General features: G+C 41.4%; 1 protein-coding gene across 1 annotated transcript; it reads left to right on the top strand.

Moving 5' to 3' along the window:
* Nucleotides 1–3754: 3754 nt before the first annotated feature.
* Nucleotides 3755–19543, top strand: LOC140241469 (spermatogenesis-associated protein 24-like). The gene is made up of 5 exons (XM_072321197.1): nt 3755–3886; nt 15012–15074; nt 16055–16185; nt 17389–17459; nt 18918–19543. The coding sequence occupies exons 1-5, from the start codon at nt 3755–3757 to the stop codon at nt 19124–19126; spliced, it is 606 nt and encodes a 201-aa protein (XP_072177298.1). The 3' UTR covers nt 19127–19543.
* The last annotated feature ends 505 nt before the right edge of the window (nt 19544–20048 follow it).

The following is a 20048-nucleotide window of genomic DNA, read 5'->3' as shown; positions in this document are numbered from 1 at the left end:
TCTTGATGATTTAACAACTAAAGAATACTCAATTCTATATTATGTGGCTCTGGGTCTCTAAATAACAACAGCAGCAACAACAAAACAACAACAAAAACAACAACAACAACGAATTATAATTTTATGACCACATGAAATAACAAAAGGGTTAACAAAAGAAAAGAGCTTGAAAGAGTGTGTTTGTATATAAACATTTACTATTATTATGTACATCCCCGGTATGAAAGTTCAAGCCGGACTGTCTACCGAAATGTTAGTTATAAAACTTTAAATCTTACAGCAGTGTGAAGTTGAATTCATCACTCGTGCTATAGTGAAACTATTGAAGTCAGACAGAAAATAAACCTTAAACCTCTAGGCACTAATTGTGATGAATGTATTATTTCTTCATAAATTATTCTTTAAAGTTTTGAGAAACTTCGTCAATTTGGCTGAATATATAAATAATCACATACTTCCCTATGGTATAGCGACAATCAGTCATCATTTACTTGATCCAGGATCCCTCTGAGCACTTTACTTAATTATATTTTGATGGGACCAGTAAAATATCGTTATTGTTGATCTATTATCTAACTAATTACTGTAGGTATACGTATTTATCACGTGTTCATTAAGAAGAGTACAAAAAATTGGAAACATCATAGCTAAGATTTCTCCAAAATATCAATCTTACAGCAAAATGACCGAAGTATTGTCATTGAGATCTTTGTTGTTGTTGTTGTTTTTTTTTAAGATGCTGTTATCAATCACGGAGTCGTGAAAACGCAGAGTGGGCTTCTTAATATTACATTGTCATTTCTGACATCGTTAAGAGGAGTGCAATGATAAAGTCAGTCAATAATGATATATTGGTTTGTATATAGTCATGTGTACAATGTGCGAAAATTATGATGATATTTTGGGGGCTTTATCATTTTTCGTATTTAAATTAAAATCTAATTTGTAAATTCATCATTAGGAAATCGAGATTTATTGTGTTGTGTCTGTATTTGCATGATTCCATATCATCATTAATTTGATAGAAGTTAGTGGGTTAAGAGGTGGTGGACAGATCTGTAATACTAGTAAGTACAATTGCAGTGTATCCGAATGTTTGCAATACTGTGTGCCCATGTTGCGCCGTTTGGTGTTGTTCGGATTAATGTGTGTGGGAATGGCTAGCATGTATAATAAAGTCGCGTGTGTTGGTGTATGGGTTTTATTGAGAAATGGACAATGGGTGTCCACTCATGGCGGCAATTTCTGCACATCCTACTTTTCATGTCCTTTACAAAAGTGGGCAGTGTTCACCAAACATGAAATATATTTTCTGACTTTCGGTGTCATGATAGAAGAGACCTCCAGCTATAACCATTGGTATAAAAAAAAAAAATAAATAAATTGAGGGGGCGTATTAAAAGTGTATCTTTTACAGGGATGTACATTCTGAATGTCAATATCAGCTCCTCGCTAAAATTAGACCACAGTACTAACCTTTAAATTCAAGCAAGCAAGAGCCGAGATAGTAAGGGAATACACAAAAATGGCACCAGAGAATTAACGACATTCAGAGGACAGCTTGCCGACTGTTTGCTCACTGGACTTGTCCAGTCAAGTTCGGGTAAATGATCATTGCTCTATATAATTTACAAGGAAAATATACTCCGAAGCATAAACTAGTCCACAAAGCAATAGGATGTATACTATCACATAAAATATATTTCTCAAGTGTAATAGAAGTTGTAGATTTACAGTGTGACTTACAAGTTCATTACGGGACAAGACGCATCGAACAATAATTTCCCTCAAATTCATGAAACTCTTCCGTCGAGTTGTTCTTATTGCAACTGATTGACAAATTGCCCTACATCGACGTCGATGTTGTGCAATTTGTCAATCCGATGAAGTGTTTCTTCCCCCCCCCCCTCCCTTTTGATAAAAGAAAACTTAATTCTGTCCTAATATTTGCATTTGCACTGACTGATCTTTTTGCCTGTAGGCGCCTAAACTTGGAACACTCTGTTTTGTTATCGATAAGGTTCCTTGTTGTTGCTTTTTTCTCATAAGAATAGGTTGGTTAAACTATAACATATTACCTTTTTCACTGATTGATGATAGGCAAAACTATTCAACTTATATAGCCTGTTCCTCTCCACACCCGTCGAGCGGATTGCACAGTAGTATCCTAGTGTTGCTATACGTTTGAAGTTAATTGTTTGTTTTTGTAGGTTTTTTTTTTTTTGCGAGGAATCATAGGCTGTACGTAGTCTCGGTTTAGCATATAGCCTTTCAAACCAACTAGCGACAACATCCGGATACCACTCCTCTTCCACCTCCCTGTTCACAGGGAGTTTAGTAATTTCAAGCAGTTTTCACGTTCATGCAATTTCAAGTTTCAAGTTTCTTTATTGTTCAGGACTGACAGAGCAATATCGCGCACTCCCCCTTTCCTCTCCGTTTGGTTCCAGAAGGAACGTCGAGGAGTATCTTGGAAGAAGAAGAAGTTCAAAACCTTGTTATAAAAGGCACAAGAACATGGTAACCATCTCGAAGTTTATAAACAGCATAACATGTTTCAATATTTATTTATTTATTTATTTATTTATTTATTTATTTATTTATTCATTTATTTATTTATTTATTTATTTCCAGCACCCAGCACAGCTGATTTTCAAAGGGGTCCACTTGACATACATATAAAATTCATATAAAAAAACAACAACAGCGATAAATACACATTAAAACTTGTACAACATGAGTATGAAATCATTGTAGAAATAAAAAGGTGACTTACAGTCGACAAATTAATATGATTCATCAAAATTTATATTTCAGTAGCAATAGAAAAGTGTACACAAAAGGACTTACAGTCGATATATTAATACAATAAATGATGGCAGTAATAGAAATAGCCGGACCAAAAAAAAAAAAAAAAAAAATATGCTCAGAGAACTCAACTTAACACAACTAAATGCCTGCCCAAAATACTAATTAACGACAACAAAAAATGTGTTTGAGTGTGTGTGTATATATTATGAAGAAGCGGATATCCAAAACCGGAAACGTGGAACCGTATCAAACTGCTACAATGAAACCTTGTGAAACCTTCAGAATAAAACCTGTTGACACCGAGATGACCCTGCTGATTCAAACACTTCAATCTTTTAACTTGCCTTTCCATTAGGCACCACAGGTCAACTGACACAAGATGATTTCCATCATGGTCCCATGGAATTCCTTACAACAATAGCAAAAATAACTATAACAACAACCAACAACAAGTATTATCAACAACAAAAATAAATAAATCAAAAAGGGGAAATATATAAATACCCTGTTTGTCATGGGAAGATGAACTACATGTATATATTCCTAGTAGGCCTATACCAGGTAATATAGGGCCTACATAAAGTATAAATCTGCACAAATTAATCAAACCTTTACCTCTTGCTTGAAAGTGGATGAATTTTCAAAATATTGCAGTGCGTTCATCCTTGACCATTTGAGGGCAGCACTTTATCGGAAGAAGAAGAAGAAGAATTACACTGTAGATCTAACAATTTCCTCTCTTCTTAATTCATAGGCTTCACATTCGAGTACATGTATGTATGTGTACTAATGAAATATATCTCCTGCAACATTTTTCTTGCATTTTTCATAGTAGGTGAGCGAGCACGCGCACGTGGAGCGCACGTCCAGGGACGTGCGTGATGCGTGCAGCAAGCTTGGTAGTAGGTCTTCCCAGGGATCGGAGGTGATATGCCTAGAAATCATGTCGGATGGCAGTGAGAACGCTTCCGTCAGCGGTGCAAATAGCTTAGAGGACTCTCATCAATTCGTTTTCACTCAACTGCAAGATGTCGTGAGAACCCAAAAGCGTTTGATTAGTACGTTATGCGAAAAGGTCAGTAGGGCCTACTCAAAGCGAAAGTTTTGAAACGGTCCCATATATGTACATTGGTGTATAGTACGTCAGTAATGTAAATTTACATTGCATTAATTTTGCATTCACAGTCCTGTGGTGTATCATGATCATGGCATGGCCTGGTGATGATTGATATTAAAATGTAAATATAGCCCGACCGTCGCGTCGCGACATGCTGGCAGCGACAGGACTTGATGCTTGTATTGCGTCCTGTGTTTCAGTTGGCCGGTATACCCATGGCCCCATGCCGCGGCCGTGGCCCATGGTAAAATGCAAACATCGATTAAAATGCACATGAAAACAATACGTTTGTGTAGATGGTTCTAGTCGTGATAGAGTAAAGGTGTGAGTGTTCGTGTTCATGGGTGTTTGGGGAACAACATAAATAGCCCGACGGTCTGTAGAGCCCACTAATGTCAAAATCGCCCACTAATGTCAAAACAACCACTAATGTCATAACACGTCGACGACAAATGTCAAAACAACCACTAATGTCATAACGCGTCGACGACAAATGTCAAAACAACCACTAATGTCATAACACGTCGACGACAAATGTCAAAACAACCACTAATGTCATAACACGTCGACGACAAATGTCAAAATCGGATCAACCACTAATGTCATAACACGTCGACGACAAATGTCAAAATTTCCATTTTTACTGCAAATGTCATAACACGTCGACGACAAATGTCAAAATCGGATTAACCACTAATGTCATAACACGTCGACGACAAATGTCAAAATTTCCCAATTTTCTGCAAAATGTCCTGACGCGTCACAAGGGCGGATCGAGGAATGCCATAAAGGGGAGGCGCCTTTACAAAATCAAAGGTTGGCACGACCCTCGCCCCCCCCCCTTTTCTTATTCTTATTTCTGCTGTGTTCACAAAATAAAGAGAGGGGGACACTAAAGGGGGATGCGCCCCCTCTAAATCCGCGATTGCGTCAACCACAAATATCAATATTGGATTTACCACAAATGTCATAACACGTAGACCACAAATGTCATAACGCGACACAGGGGCGGATCCATGAATTCCGTAAAGGGGGGGGGGGGGGCTTTACAAAGTCAAAGGCTGGCGCGACCCCCTTTTCTTATTTTTGTTTCTGTTAGTGACGGTGCACGAGAGGGGGAAGCGCCCCCTTTCGATCTATCATTGCGTCGACCACATGGAAAAACTCAGTGCTTGCATTACAGGGGCGGATACAGGAATTTTGTAAAGGGGAGGCGTCTTTACAAAATCAAAGGCTTGCGCGACCCTCCCCTCCCCTATTTTCTTCTTTTTGTTTCTGTCGTGTTGACGAAATAAAGAGATTGGGCACTAATGGGGGATGCGCCCCCTATCAATCCGCGATTGCGTCAACCGCAAATGTCAAAATCGGGGATTAACTACAAATGTCATAACGCGTCGACCACAGGTGTCAAAATTTTCAAACTAACTGCAAATGCCATAACGCGTCACAAGGGGTGGATCCAGGAATTCCGTAAAGCGGAGGGGCGCCTTAAAAAAATCAAAGGCTGGCGTGACACCCCCCCCCCCATTTTCATCTTTATTTCTGTTGTTTTAACATAGAGGGAGCCAGAGGTGGAAGAGCCCCCTCTCGAATCATGATTGCGTCAACCACAAATATCAAAACTCATTGCTTGCATTACGGGGGCGGATCCAGGAATTCCGTAAAGGGGAGGGGCGCCTTTACAAAATGAAAGGCTGGCCCGACCCTCCCCCTTTTCTTCTTTTTATTTCTGTTGTGTTGACGAAATAAAGAGAGGCGGCACTTAGGAGGGGGGGGGGTGCGCCTCCTCTAAATCCGCGATTGCGTCACAGGGGCGGATTCAGGAATTCCATAAAAAAAGGGGGAAGGCTTTACAAAATCAAAGGCTGGCACGACCCCCTTTTCTTATTTTTGTTTCCGTTGGTTTAACATACTATAGTGAGGGTGCACCAGAGAGAGAAGCCCCCCCCCCCCTCTCGAAAACTCATTGCTTGAAATTATGGGGGGGGGGGGGGATCCAGGAATTTTGTAAAGGGGAGGCGTACGTCTTCACAAGAAAGTCAAGGGCTGGCGTGACCTTCCCCCCTCCCCCATTTTCTTCTTATTTCTGTTGTGTTGACAAAATAAAGAGATGGGCACTGAAGGGGGATGCGCCCCCTCATAATCCGCGATTGAGTCAACCAAAAGTCAAAATCGGGAATTAACCACAAATGTCATAACACGTCGACCACAAATGTCATATCGCGTCACAGGGGCGGATGCAGGAATTCCGGAAAGGGGGGGGGGGCGCCTTTACAATTTCAAAGGCTGGCGCGACACTCTGTCCCCACCCCCCCCCCCCAATTCCTTTTTTTTCTGTTGTTTTAACCGAATAATTATAGTGAGGGTGCACCAGAGGGGGATGGGGCCCCTCTCGATCCATCATTGCGTCAACCACAAATGGAAAAACTCATTGCTTGCATTACAGGGGCGGATCCAGGAATTCCACAAAGGGGAGGGGCGCTTCTACAAAATGAAAGGCTGGCGCGACCCTCCTCACTTTTCTTCTTTTTATTTGTGTTCTGTTGACAAAATAAAGACAGGGGCAGTAAGGGGGGTGCGCCTCCTCTAAATCCGCGATTGCGTCAACCGCAAATGTCAATATTGGATTAACCACAAATGTCATAACACTTCGAACACAAAATAATGTCATAACGCGTCACATGGGCGGATCAAGTAATTCCATAAAGGGGGGAGGGGGCTGGCGCGACCCCCTTTTCTTATTTTTTTTCTGTTGTTTTAACCTAATATAGTGAGGGTGCACCAGAGGGGGAAGCGCCCCCTCTCGATCCATCATTGCGTCAACCACAAATGGAAAAACTCATTGCTTGCATTACAGGGGCGTATCCAGGAATTCCGTGAAGGGGAGGTGCCTTTACAAAATCAAAGGCTCGCGAGACACCACCCCATTTTCTTCTTTTCGGGCACCATGGGGGATGCGCCCCCTCTCGATCCAGGATTGCGTCAACCACAAATGACTAAACCCATTGCTTACATTACAGGGGCGTATCCAGGAATTCCGTGAAGGGGAGGCGCCTTTACAAAATCAAAGGCTCACGCGACACCACCCCATTTTCTTCTTTTCATTTTCTCTTGTTTTAACAAAATATATAGAGGGGCACCATGGGGGATGAGCCCCCTCTCGATCCATGATTGCGTCAACCACAAATAAATGACCAAACTCTTTGCTTGCATGACAGGGGCGTATCCGGGAATTCCGTGAAGGGGAGGCGCCTTTACAAAATCAAAGGCTCACGCGACACCGCCCCATTTTCTTCTTTTTATTTTCTCTTGTTTTAACAAAATATATAGAGGGGGCACCATGGGGGATGCGCCCCCTCTCAATCCATGACTGCGTCAACCACAATGACCAAACTCATTGCTTCCATTACAGGGGCGGGTCCAGGAATTCCGTAAAGGGGAGGGGGTGCACCTTTGCATAATTAAAGCCTGACGCATCACCCCATCTTTTTATCATTCATGTTGTTTTGAAGAAAAAAAATAGAGGGGGCATCAGAGGGGGATGCGCCCGTCTCGATCCGCGATTGCGTCAACCACAAAATGTCAAAACTCATTGCTTGCAGGACAGGGGCGTATCCTGGAATTCCGTGAAGGGGAGGCGCCTTTACAAAATCAAAGGCTCACGCGACACCTCCCCATTTTCTTCTTTTCATTTTCTCTTGTTTTAACAAAATATATAGAGGGGGCACCATGGGGGATGCGCCCCCTCTCGATCCATGATTGCGTCAACCACAATGACCAAACTCATTGCTTCCATTACAGGGGCGGGTCCAGGAATTCCGTAAAGGGGAGGGGGTGCACCTTTGCATAATTAAAGCCTGACGCATCACCCCATCTTTTTATCATTTATGTTGTTTTGAAGAAAAAAAAATAGAGGGGGCATCAGAGGGGGATGCGCCCGTCTCGATCCGCGATTGCGTCAACCACAAAATGTCAAAACTCATTGCTTGCATTACAGGGGCGGATCCAGGAATTCTGTAAAGGGGAGGAGCCTTGACAAATTTAAAACCTGCCGCACCCCTATTTTGCATTTCTGTTGTTTTAACAACAACAGAAATGCTTGCTCATTGCTTGTATTACAGGAGCGGGTCCAGGAATTCCGTAAAGCGTAAAGGGGAGACGTCTTCTCAAAATGAAAGGTTGACGCAATCCCCCTCCCCCTTATCAATATCGTTTTATTTCTTTTGTTTAAACGACAGCTAAAGCGGCAGTCTTTAATTGTGTAAAGGAGCCTCCATCACTTTACGGAATTCCTGGTTCCGCCCCCTTGTAATGCAAATAATGGGTTTTGCCATTAATTAACTTGTGGTTGACGCAGTCGCGGATCTAGAGGGGGGACACGGTACCCCCTCCCCGTCTCTATTTTTGTTAACACAAAAGAAATTAAATGAAAAAAAAAGGCGAGGCAGTTTGCGCAACTTTTTGATTTTATAAACGCTTCTCTCCTTTACGGAATTTGGACCGCCCCTCTAATGCAAGCAATGAGTGTTGACATTTTGTGTTAACCCAATCGCGGATCGAGAGGGGGCTCATACCTCTATGGTGACTCCTTCATTTTTTTTTCTAACAATAGAAAAATTAAAAGAAAAAATAGGGGGGTGCGGCAGATTTAAATTTTGTAAAGGCGCTTCCCCTTTACGGAATTCCTGGATCTGTCCCTGTACGGTAAGAAATTAGTTTTGATATTATGGTTAACGCAATCGCGGATCGAGAAGGAGGCGCATCCCCCTCTGATGCCACCTCTCTTTTTTTAAAACAATAATAAAATATGGGGGTGCGGCAGCCATTATATCTTGTAAAGGCGCCTCCTGTTTACTGAATTCCTGGATCCGCCCTTAATGCAAGCAATGAGTTTTGACATTTGTGGTTGACGCAATCATGGATTGGGAGGGGACTGGTACATCTCTGGTGCCCCCCTTTTTTTTTTTGTTAAAACAACAAAAATAAATAAAATGGGGGGGTGGAAGCCTTTAATTTTGTAAAGGTGTCTACCTTTTACGGAATTCCTGGATCCACCCCTGTAATGCAAACGATGCAGCAGCTTTGATCTTGTAAGGGCGCCTCCCCTTAACGGAATTCCTGTATCCGCCCCTATCATGCAAGCAAAAATGAGTTTTGACATTTTGTGGTTGACCGAATCGCGGATCGAGGAGGGAGAGCATCCCCCTCTGGCGCTCCCCTCTCTTTCTTTTTCTTTAGTTAAAACAATAGAAAAATGGAAAAAATGGAGGGTTGGGGTGCGGCAGTTCTAGTTTTGTAAAGACGCCCCCCCCCCCTTTACGAAACTCCTTGATCCGCCCCTGTAACGCGTTATGCCGCATCCCCTATTTTTTTTTTTTCATTTCTGTTGTTTTACCAACAAAAACAAAACAAAAACAAAAAATAGAGAGGGGGTACCAGAGGGGGATGCTCCCCTCCCCCCTCTATCCGCAATCGCGTACGTCAACCACAACTGTCAAAACTCATTGCTTGCATTACGGGGGCAGGTCCAAGAATTCCTTAAAGCACAAAGGGGAGACGTCTTTTCAAAATGAAAGGCTTGCGAAATCCCCCTCCCCCTTATTTTTCTTTTTATTTCTTTTGTTTAAACGTTAAAAAAAAAGAAAAAAAAAGAATGGGGGTGCGGCAATCTTTAATTTTGTAAAGGGGCCTCCCCTTTACGGAATTCCTGGTTCCGCCCCATGCAATGCAAACAACGAGATTTGCCAAAAACTTGTGGTTGACGCAGTCGCGGGTCGAGAGGGGGGCGGTATACCCCCTCCCCGTCTCTACTTTTGTAAACACGAAAGAAATTGAATTAAGAAAAAGGAGAGGTGGCTTGCGCAGGCATTTGATTTTTTTAATGGCGTCTCCCCTTTACGGAATTCCTGGACCCGCCCCTATAGTGCAATCGCGGATCGAAAGGGGGCGCATTCGTCTCTGCTGCCTTCTTTCATTTTTTAAACAACAGAAATAAAAAGGAAAAAAAAGGCGTGCGGCTGTTCTAATTTTGTAAAGGTGGCTCCCCTTTACGAAACTCCTGGATCCGCCCCTGTGACGCGTTATTTGCAGTACATCTGGAAATTTCGACATTTTTGTGGTCGACGTCTTATGACATTTTGTGGTTAATCCAATTTTGACATTTGCGGTTGGCGCAAACGCTGATCGAGAGGGGGCGCATCCCCCTCTGGTGCCCCCTCGCTATGTTTTGTTAACGCAACAAAAATAAATATAAGAAAATGGGATGGGGTCTCGCCAGCCTTTGATTTTGTAAAGGTGACTCCCCTTTACGGAATTCCTGGATCCGCCCCTGTAATGCAAGCAATGAGTTTTGATTTTTGTGGTTGACGCAATCAAGCATGGAACGAGAGGGGGCGCGTCCCCCTCTCGTGCCCCCTCACTATATTTTGTTAAAAGCCTTTGATTTTTTAAAGGCGGCAATCCCCTTTACGGAATTCCTGGATCCACCCCTCTGACGCATTATGACATTTGCAATTAGTTTGAAAATTTTGACATTTGTATGTGGTCGACGTGTTATGACATTAGAACTTTTTATGGTTAATCTCCGATTTTGACATTTTCGGTTGACGCAATCGCGGATTGAGAGGGGGCGCATCTCCCTTCAGTGCCTCCTCTCTTTATTTCATCAAGACAACAGAAATAAAAAGAACGAAATGGGGGAGGGAGGAGGGTCGCACCAGACTTTGACTTTGTAAAGACGCCTCCCCTTTACGAAATTCCTGGATCCGCCCCTGTAATGAGAGCAATGAGTTTAGTCATTTGTGGTTGACGCAATGATGGATCGAGAGGGGGCGCTTCCCCCTCTGGTGCACCCTCACTATAATTATTAGGTTAAAAACAACAAAAATAAAAATAAGAAATGGGGGGGGGGGGGAGTGTCTCGCCAGCCTTTGATCTTGTAAAGGCGCCCCCCCCCGTACGGAATTCCTGGATCCACCCCTGTGACGCGTTATGACATTTGTGGTCGACGTGTTTCCATTTGTGATCAATGCCCGATTTTGACTTGTTGTTGATGCAATCGTGGGATTAGAGGGGGCGCATCCCCCTTTAGTGCCCATCTCTTTATTTGGTCAATACAACAGAACTAAAAAGAAGAAAATGGGGAGGGGGAAGGTCGCGCCAGTCTTTGACTTTGTAAAGACGCCTCCCCTTTACAAAATTTCCGGATCCGCCCCTGTAATGCAAGCAATGAGCTTTTCCATTGTATTATGTGGTTGAAGCAATGATGGATCGCGAGGGGGCGCTTCCCCCTCTCGTGCACCCTCACTATATTAGGTTAAACCAACAGAAACAAAAATAAGAAAAGGGGAGTCGCGCCAGCCTTTGATTTTGTACAGGCACCCCCCCCCCCCTACGGAATTCCTGGATCCGCCCCTGTGTTGCGTTATGACATTTGTGGTTAATCCAATACTGATATTTGTGCTTGACGCAATCTCGGATTTAGAGGGGCGCATCCCCCTTTAGTGCCCCCTCTCTTTAGTTTTTCAACACAACAGAAATAAAAATAAGAAAATGGGGGTGGGGGCGAAGGTCGCGCCAGCCTTTTATTTTGTAAAGCCGCCTCCCCTTCACGGAATTCCTGGATCCGCCCCCGTAATACAAGCAATGAGTTTTGATATTTCTGGTTGACGCAATGATGGGTCGACGAGAGGGGGCGCATCCCCCTCTGGTGCACCCTCAATGTAATTATTAGGTTAAAACAACAGAAAAAAAAATTGGGGTGGGGGGACGTGTCGCGTCAGCCTTTGATTTTGTAAAGGCGCCTCCCCCCCCCTTTACGGAATTCCTGGATCCCCTCCCCCCCGTGACGCGTTATGACATTTGTGGTCGACGTGTGATTGCATTTGTGGTTAATCCCCGATTTTGACTTGTGGTTCACGCAATAGCGGATTGAGAGGGGGTGCATCCCCCTTTAGTGCCCCTCTCTTTATTTCGTCAACACAAGTAAATGGGGAGGGGGTAAGGTCGCGCCAGCCTTTGACTTTGTAAAGACGCCTCCCCTTTACAAAAATTCCTGGATTCGCCCCTGTAATGCAAGCAATGAGTTTGTCCATAATTTTATGTGGTTGACGCAATGATGGATCGAGAGGGGGCGCTTCCCCCTCTCGTGCACCCTCACTAACAGAAACAAAAAGAAAAGGGGGTCGCGCAAGCCTTTGAATTTGTAAAGGCCCCCCCCCCTTTACGGAATTGATGAATCCGCCCCTGTGTCGCGTTATGACATTTGTGGTCGACGTGTTATGACATTTGTGGTTAATCCAATATTGATATTTGTGGTTAATCCAATATTGATATTTGTGGTTGACGCAATCGCGGATTTAGAGGGGGCGCATCCCCCTTTAGAGCCGCCTCTCTCTATTTTGTCAAGACAACAGAAATAAAAATAAGAAAATGGGGGGGGGGGAGGGGGCCGAGGGTCACGCCAGCCTTTGATTTTGTAAAGGCGCCTCCCCTTTATGGAATTCCTCGATCCGCCCTTGTGACGCGTCGTGACATTTTGCAGAAAATTGGGAAATTTTGACATTTGTCGTCGACGTGTTATGACATTAGTGGTTAATCCGATTTTGACATTTGTCGTCGACGTGTTATGACATTTGCAGTAAAAATGGAAATTTTGACATTTGTCGTCGACGTGTTATGACATTAGTGGTTGATCCGATTTTGACATTTGTCGTCGACGTGTTATGACATTAGTGGTTGTTTTGACATTTGTCGTCGACGTGTTATGACATTAGTGGTTGTTTTGACATTTGTCGTCGACGTGTTATGACATTAGTGGTTGTTTTGACATTTGTCGTCGACGTGTTATGACATTAGTGGTTGTTTTGACATTAGTGGGCGATTTTGACATTAGTGGGCTCTACACGGTCTACTACTGCGCAGTGTTGCGGGTTAATTACTAGACTCTAGATCTAGTACATGTAAGTACACTGTAGGTGGCTATTTAACTGCGACCAGCCCCAACACGCAGTGTTGGGGCTGCGCATTGTAGCAGATATGATCATGACAGGCGAAGTATAGCGCCTAAATATCGATATGAAATCGCAAAAATTCTGTAACACGAATACTTACAGGTGAAGTTATAATGTTGAAGACCGACTGCGTTCAACTTTTGGTCCTGCCAATATTCCATTTCTGCTCGAATTGATGAGTTAAATACGACTCGGTCGAAAGGAACTTGGGAGAACGACATCTTATACAGTCAATGGATTTGAAACTTGTGCGCATGCGCTGGCCGTCATTCATCTGTACAGCTGTAGCTTTATGGCAAGGCCGTATCATACTGTTGTGGCAAACCCTCTCGCTGTATATTGCGTTGCTTTCTGGGTGGGTACTACTAGTACGCGCGCGCAGGCCTTGTCAGAAGGCTAAAAGCATTGCGACTCCGCCCAGCACATGAATATTTACGTGCGCAGTGTACTGCATACTGATTTCGAAAATGGTGAATGGGATGGGGAGCTAGGAGATGAACCTGTAAAAAAAAACGTTTTTTCAAGATCATTGGACCAGTGTGAACAAGAACAAGGTGAACGTATGGTAGGAATGAGATAAGAATCTTATGTATACTATAAAAGTAAGTTTTTTTCTAGTGAAATTCGAAACTTACGGAGGCGCGAAAATCTGTGACAGACTGTGTATGTTTTTCAAGCTTACCGATATACATATAGCACTCTATTGACTCAGGACGCTCCCACAGTGTGTAACTGTGTACACGGAGCGTCCCGGGGTTAGTGGCTATTATAAGTGAAGACGGAGAAGCGAACTAATATAATAACATGTTAATGCCACAATAATGGTTCATGGCTGTACATGTAAATTTCCATTTTAATAACATGAATGTTGTCAATAGTTAGCCCTATTCTAATTCTGTGCCTATGTGTTTATGGCAAATATGAATATCGTTTGCAGTATTCCTTTTTTATGTTCACTGCTAGTTCTACATTTACATCGTACAAGTTCTATCTTCTAGGAAGGCGAAAATATTAGCTAATAAGCTAGTTTAGTATGGTTGCTACTACTACTACTCACTCATTGACCGCTTTTTGATTAGATACCTTGTATCTTCCAATAGAAAATATTCCTCAGTTTCACCTTAATTTCATAGATTCACCATGGCAGAAAATACTGTGGATTCATATCACTTGCTCAGATTGTTGATTTCCTTTCTTAAGTGGGGAATTCGTAGCGACAAACACAAGTGACTTTTTTTTACTGTGCGCTGGTGCAAAGCAAGCTCATCATTTTAATCAACCGCCTGTTCTCCATTGATAAATTTTAAAGCATGTAACTCTAGTGAATGGCAAATGTGTAGTATTATAGTAACTACATGTATTGAAGATTTTCTTCAATTCTTTTTCCTCCTGTTTCCTCAGGTTATTTACCTGTACCACCCTCATTTCTCTTGATTTGTGTTTATGTTTGAACGTTCCAGCTAATTGCAATTGTGCCCCGTCCCACGCATACTTGTCATTTCATACGCCAGAAAACCATTGCGTGAGGGTGGTCGATCTGAAAATAGGTGGTCAATGAGTAGTAGACCTACTATGCTCAGCGCTGCACACTGGCACTGGTCCGACGGCCCCTGACCAGTAAAAATCACTGTCGGACCAATAACATTTTCAGGAATGGACCAGTAAAAATGGAAAAACTGGGTACCTACTTGTCCGACAGACAGGTTGGACCAGTAGAAAAAAATGGTTTGTATGCAACGGTGCTATACTAGATGCAGTGGTAGTAGTACGTCTGGACCCATTTTTTATGTCGAGTTGGAGGTTCCAGATGCAGACAACAGAACCCCCCCCCCAAAAAAAACAAAACAAAACAAAAAAAAAAACCACCAAAACAAAACAAAACAAAACAAAACAAAACAAAACAAATAATTTAAACAAACAAAAAACAAAACAAATCAAAACACCTCCCAGCCCCCATACTTACTTGCCATGCCCATGGCCATATACGTGTACAATGTAGGTCATGCAGTCATTACTAAGTGGATACACTGTCAATTGATTTTTTTCTTTCATGAATGCTGTGCTATTTATAGATTCAAGATGCAGAGAACAGACCAACCCAGGAAGAGTTTGACAACTTGCAGCAGGAGTTAGAGGTAATCAATTTTGCCCAAAATTCATAATTTAAAGGACAAGTTCACCTTAATAATATACATGTGGATTGAGTGAATGCAGAAATATCGGTACAGTAGAATACATCAGTTAAAATTTGAGGAAAATCAGACAATCCGTTCAAAAGTTATGAATTTTAAAGTATCTATGCAGTCGTCACTGGATGAGAAGACTACTGCAGGTCATGATGTCTCATAGGTAGAACGATAAAAGGAAAATATAAACAGAATTTACCATAAAATTTCATTCTTGAAAAAAGTACACATTCCCTCGACTTGTTACTGACAGACTGATGTTCAGGGTAATATTATTCCCCATGCCTTCTAAAAGAGGCAAGTCAGGTGCTCTTTTAGCATGTTAGAAAAGTGTTGAAATATGTCTGTACGTGGAGTTTCTTTATCATTGTACGCATGTGGCATCAAAAGCTGTAGTAGTCTTCTCATCCAGCAATGGCGGCACTGAAACTTCAAAAATTCATAACTTATGAAGGGATTGTTCGATTTTCCTCAAACTTTCACTGATGTGTTCTACTAATACTGCTGCTTTCACTCAATCCACATGTACATGATTAAGGTGAACTTGTCCTTTTAAAAATATTTGAACATTTGAACACATTAACAATGATTAAGAAAATACTACACTCTACATGTACACATTGCATCTACTTCAAGGGGCCAATCTTGATATGCCCTTCAGATTTTGAATAAAAAAAAAACAAACAAACAAACTCTAGTAATTGGTTTGTATCTGTGTGCATGTTGGTGTGTGCGTGAGTGACTTTGAATTTTAGTCTCCCCAGCAAACCAGTTTCTATCTTATATTTCTGAATCCTGATCAATAAAGATAAAGTTCTGATTTATTATCTAAACTTATACAAATAACCAACTAATACAGCAGAACCTTCCCCTGCACTCTTCAAGCAAAATTGATGATACCTACTACTTTTATTTTTTTAAACTTCCAGAATGAGAGAGATGAGCATGAGAGAACAAGAGCCTTGTTGGACACCCAATCTGAGAAGCTTCAGTTTGCTCTTGGAGAAATCGAGATCTTGACGGCACAGCTGACAAGGGAGAAGGCAGTATTTGAAGCTTCGTAAGTCCCAATTTTCACTTTTTCCTCTACTTTTTATTTCACTCTGTGTGATTTAATCCAGTGGTCTGCAATTCAATTATTTGTACTGTATACACCAAATATTTTGTGAGGATTTTATTTTCGCGAATTTCGCGAGTCGGGTGCTATTTGCGAAATTAAAGCACGCGAAAATATTGACTCTGATTCTGAAGTGGATGTGACATACGCGTGTACATTCCTCCGCTCAGTAAAGACTCCACGATCGCGAATTTAACCACTCGCGAAATTGTTGAGAATTCCTGATTCGCGAAAATTTAGACTCGCGAAATATATGGCGTATACAGTAGTTTGGTGGGTTGGTTAGTTGGTTTTTCTTGGGTGGGGATGGGGGTGTTCTGTTTATTTTTGTTCATTTTATTTTACATGATAGCGGTTCTATGCATTGTAACTCGTAGATCACTGCGTTTCTTGCTTGCTTATCTTTGGATAATGATAGCACCACTGAAAATTTATTTATTCTTATTCTCTCAAAAATAATTGATCCTTGCATAAATGGCGAGTTTGTCTTTGTTCTTAACAAGGCTAAAAAATCAGGTATTTACAGTCTTGGTATCAGAAAGTTCTTATGTTGTCCCTTTAAAATATATGTGTATATTATGGATGTGATGCCCTTTTGCTGATCCTCCATGTTGAGTGAATAACTGTAAGCTTTCTCTGTCTACTTCAGTGTTCCCATCTGATCATTGTAGTGTGGGTTATACTGCCATGATTTCAGGGAGGAAAACAAAAGTGGAGAAACTTGGATGAATTGTGAAATAATCTGAAATCCAATGACTCCCTTCTAGAAACTAGTGAAGTTAGGCAAAATTGGCCTGATAAGAAAGGTTGTAAGCCTCTCATGAAATGTTAGTCCTTACTGATTAAAGTAGCAGACCCTCAAATATGAGACCAGAGAGGTGTACATGTTGTACCTCCCAGGAAGGATGTGTGCTCCTGTGTCATCTCAGATCTACAATGAAAAATTGTACTTCGTTGATAGTGCAGATTTATGTAAACTTCCTGCTAGTATGGAGTGCAATTCAATAACGAACACACAGAGAAGTTGAATGCATTTGAGTCATTTTCTTTTACCTGTCACATTATACTTTGTGATCTTCTAATCTTATATTTTAGTAAGGATGGAACAGTGTAATGATTTTGTCGTCTTTCCTTCCTCTTGCACAGATTTAATAAAGTGAGACACCAGGCCCTGAAAGAAACCAATAAAAATCACACATTGGCTGCAGAGTGTACATGTAAGTCGCAATAGACTAGTTTACTGTGATATTCAAGTTTTGTACAATGTACTTATATCGTTTTGTGAAATGGTTGTCCCTGAAAACTTGGTAAGCTTGCCTCCTGTGTGACATAGCAACAACTGACAGGCAAGCAAGTATTGAAATACATTATCTACATGTAATTGCATAGTAGCTTGTTGCTACATCTGCAGAGGAGCACTTTTTCGTAAGTGTTTCTGCACAACTGTAAAACAAAAGATTTTCCTTGGCAACCAGAAAGCTTGCCCAGCCATGTCTTACTTAACGACTAATTAATGAATAAAAATTTGTTCTGATTTGGGTTGTAATACCAAGATCAATAAAAACTGCAAAGTAGGTTAAGGAGTATATGCAGATTGCTGAGACCACTTGAAAGCCAATGGCATGAATTTGGAGACACTACAAAACACCTCATTGTAAAGATGGCCCAAGTGTATAGATGTTTTCCACCTTGAGACTTTGTATGAATTTTTATTGAACTTGCATATACAAACATGTATGAAACAAACTTTGAATATGTGGATTTCGGTATACAGGTCAAAACAGTGTATTTTATATGGCAAGCCTCAGGCAACTTTTATGTTAAGAATAACATTTGTTGTGAAGTTGTGCATAAATCTGAAAATGCTGATAAACCAGTTTGATAAATTGTTTTACACAGATACAGTCTTGACTTCCCCCCTTACCTCTCCTTTTCTTCTCAGGAACTGAGAATGTGTATCATTCTGACATGTTTAATGTTCTGTGATTTTGTATTCAAAAGGAACGATTGCACAATAGTGTGTTTTGCAAGGGGGTTTATAATGAGCAAGCACTTGAATATGGGTGTAGTGTGCTGTACGTGAAAATCATCTTTGAAAGGGCATATTTCTGATTTAAATCCTTGCAATGTTTACGTTGTGGTTGAACCTGTTCCAGATGATCTAGCATATATGCTTTATCACTTACCAAATTGGAGTTAGAAAGAGATATCTTTAGTTGTAGACATTTATGTAAATGTACAGAATAGAGGGGCTCTGCGTCATGGAGAGATCGTTCAATGTTGTTTTGAGTCAGGATTCCTACTTTCTTGTGAGATAATAAGAAACCTCTTATGAAATATGAAAGAGCATACAATTCTAAGAGGAATTCAAAGTTTATTTGATTAAAATTCGTTTTGAAGTGGCTGAGATCGATATGTAACAAAAAAGAGGTCCTGAAAAAAGGTGGGACCAACCTTTCATGAGAACCACTTTGTTTTACTTTATTTTTGGATATCTCAGCCATTTCAAAATGGATTTTTATCAAACAAACTTTGAATTCCTCTCAGAATTGCATGCTCTTTAATACTTCATAAATGGTTTCTAATTATCCCATAGTGATTTCAATTCTGAATCCTCATCTCAACCAAAACTATACCATCCCTTTAAAGTTGGGTCTTGTACATTTTGTCATCAGCCATCAAGGCAGAGAAGGAGAAGCAGGAGGACCTGCTGGCGTTCAAGGACGCCAAGATCTCCGACCTCAAGAAACGCCTGGCCAGCCAGAAGGAGAGCCACCACCGACAGCTGGAGGAGATCAATATCCAGCAGCAGCAGGAAGCCTACATCAGCCGTAACCTAGCAACCGCATCCCACAGGGGCCGGGGGAGGAGTGGGAAGAGGTGACAGGAAAAGGGATGCAGAGATTCCTTCCACGCACAGCTCAGTGGTACCACTGGGGGCTTTCTCTGTATTGTATTCTATGAACTCTATGTATTAAATATGTTTGTCACATTTATTTCAGTCACATTGTTACCTGATGGTTTTCAACAATACTACCCGGTGTATCTTCCATACTCAACTACCTCAAGATGAAACATTGAAAAACAACTTTGCAGCAGACTGAGTAATGTATAATATATACCAAGGTGGTGTTATATTCACTCGATGCCCAGATGGAGTTTAGGAGTCTACTTGTGTGATGTAACAAAGCGAATGTCTTCCACTCAATGAGTGACAAACAGGGATGTTAGTGGGTAGCACCAAAAAAAAAAAAAAAAAAAAATGAATATCTAATGTATTTGATGAGCACAATGATTTTAATAGTCGAGTGTATGTTGATGAAGGGAGACACCCCCCCCCCCCCTGAAATTTTAAAACAAACACATGCATGTATTCATTTTTTTGCAAAACAGAGAAGTTCATTTTTTTGTGGAAATCCTTCACTCCTGACTATGGAAGTGAGGAACGAGAAACTTCATCGTGTCGCTGTACTTGTACTTGTGCATTGATTGGCTTGCTCCATCACCACTTTTCTTCCGTATTTTCATTCTGTTCGTGAAAAAGCTATCCCTCCATGTTGGTCCACTCTATTTTGGCTATGTCACCTAAAACAAAAAAGTAGAATAGAACATGTATCCTCTCAAAATCATGTTGATATCCCCTCCACTAGAAACGACTCTGAAAAATCTGTCATGTCTCAATTACGTCATGTTCAATTTACCATAATCTCTTCCAATTGCAAACTAGTTAAAAGAAATAGTGCCTAAAAAGAAATAGTGCCTGAAACTTAAAACATGTAGTAATTAGATTGCAAATAACAGGTGGA

Source organism: Diadema setosum, chromosome 18, assembly GCF_964275005.1.
Source record: "Diadema setosum chromosome 18, eeDiaSeto1, whole genome shotgun sequence".
NCBI lineage: Eukaryota > Metazoa > Echinodermata > Echinoidea > Diadematoida > Diadematidae > Diadema > Diadema setosum.
This window is presented reverse-complemented; position numbering and strand designations above follow the sequence as displayed.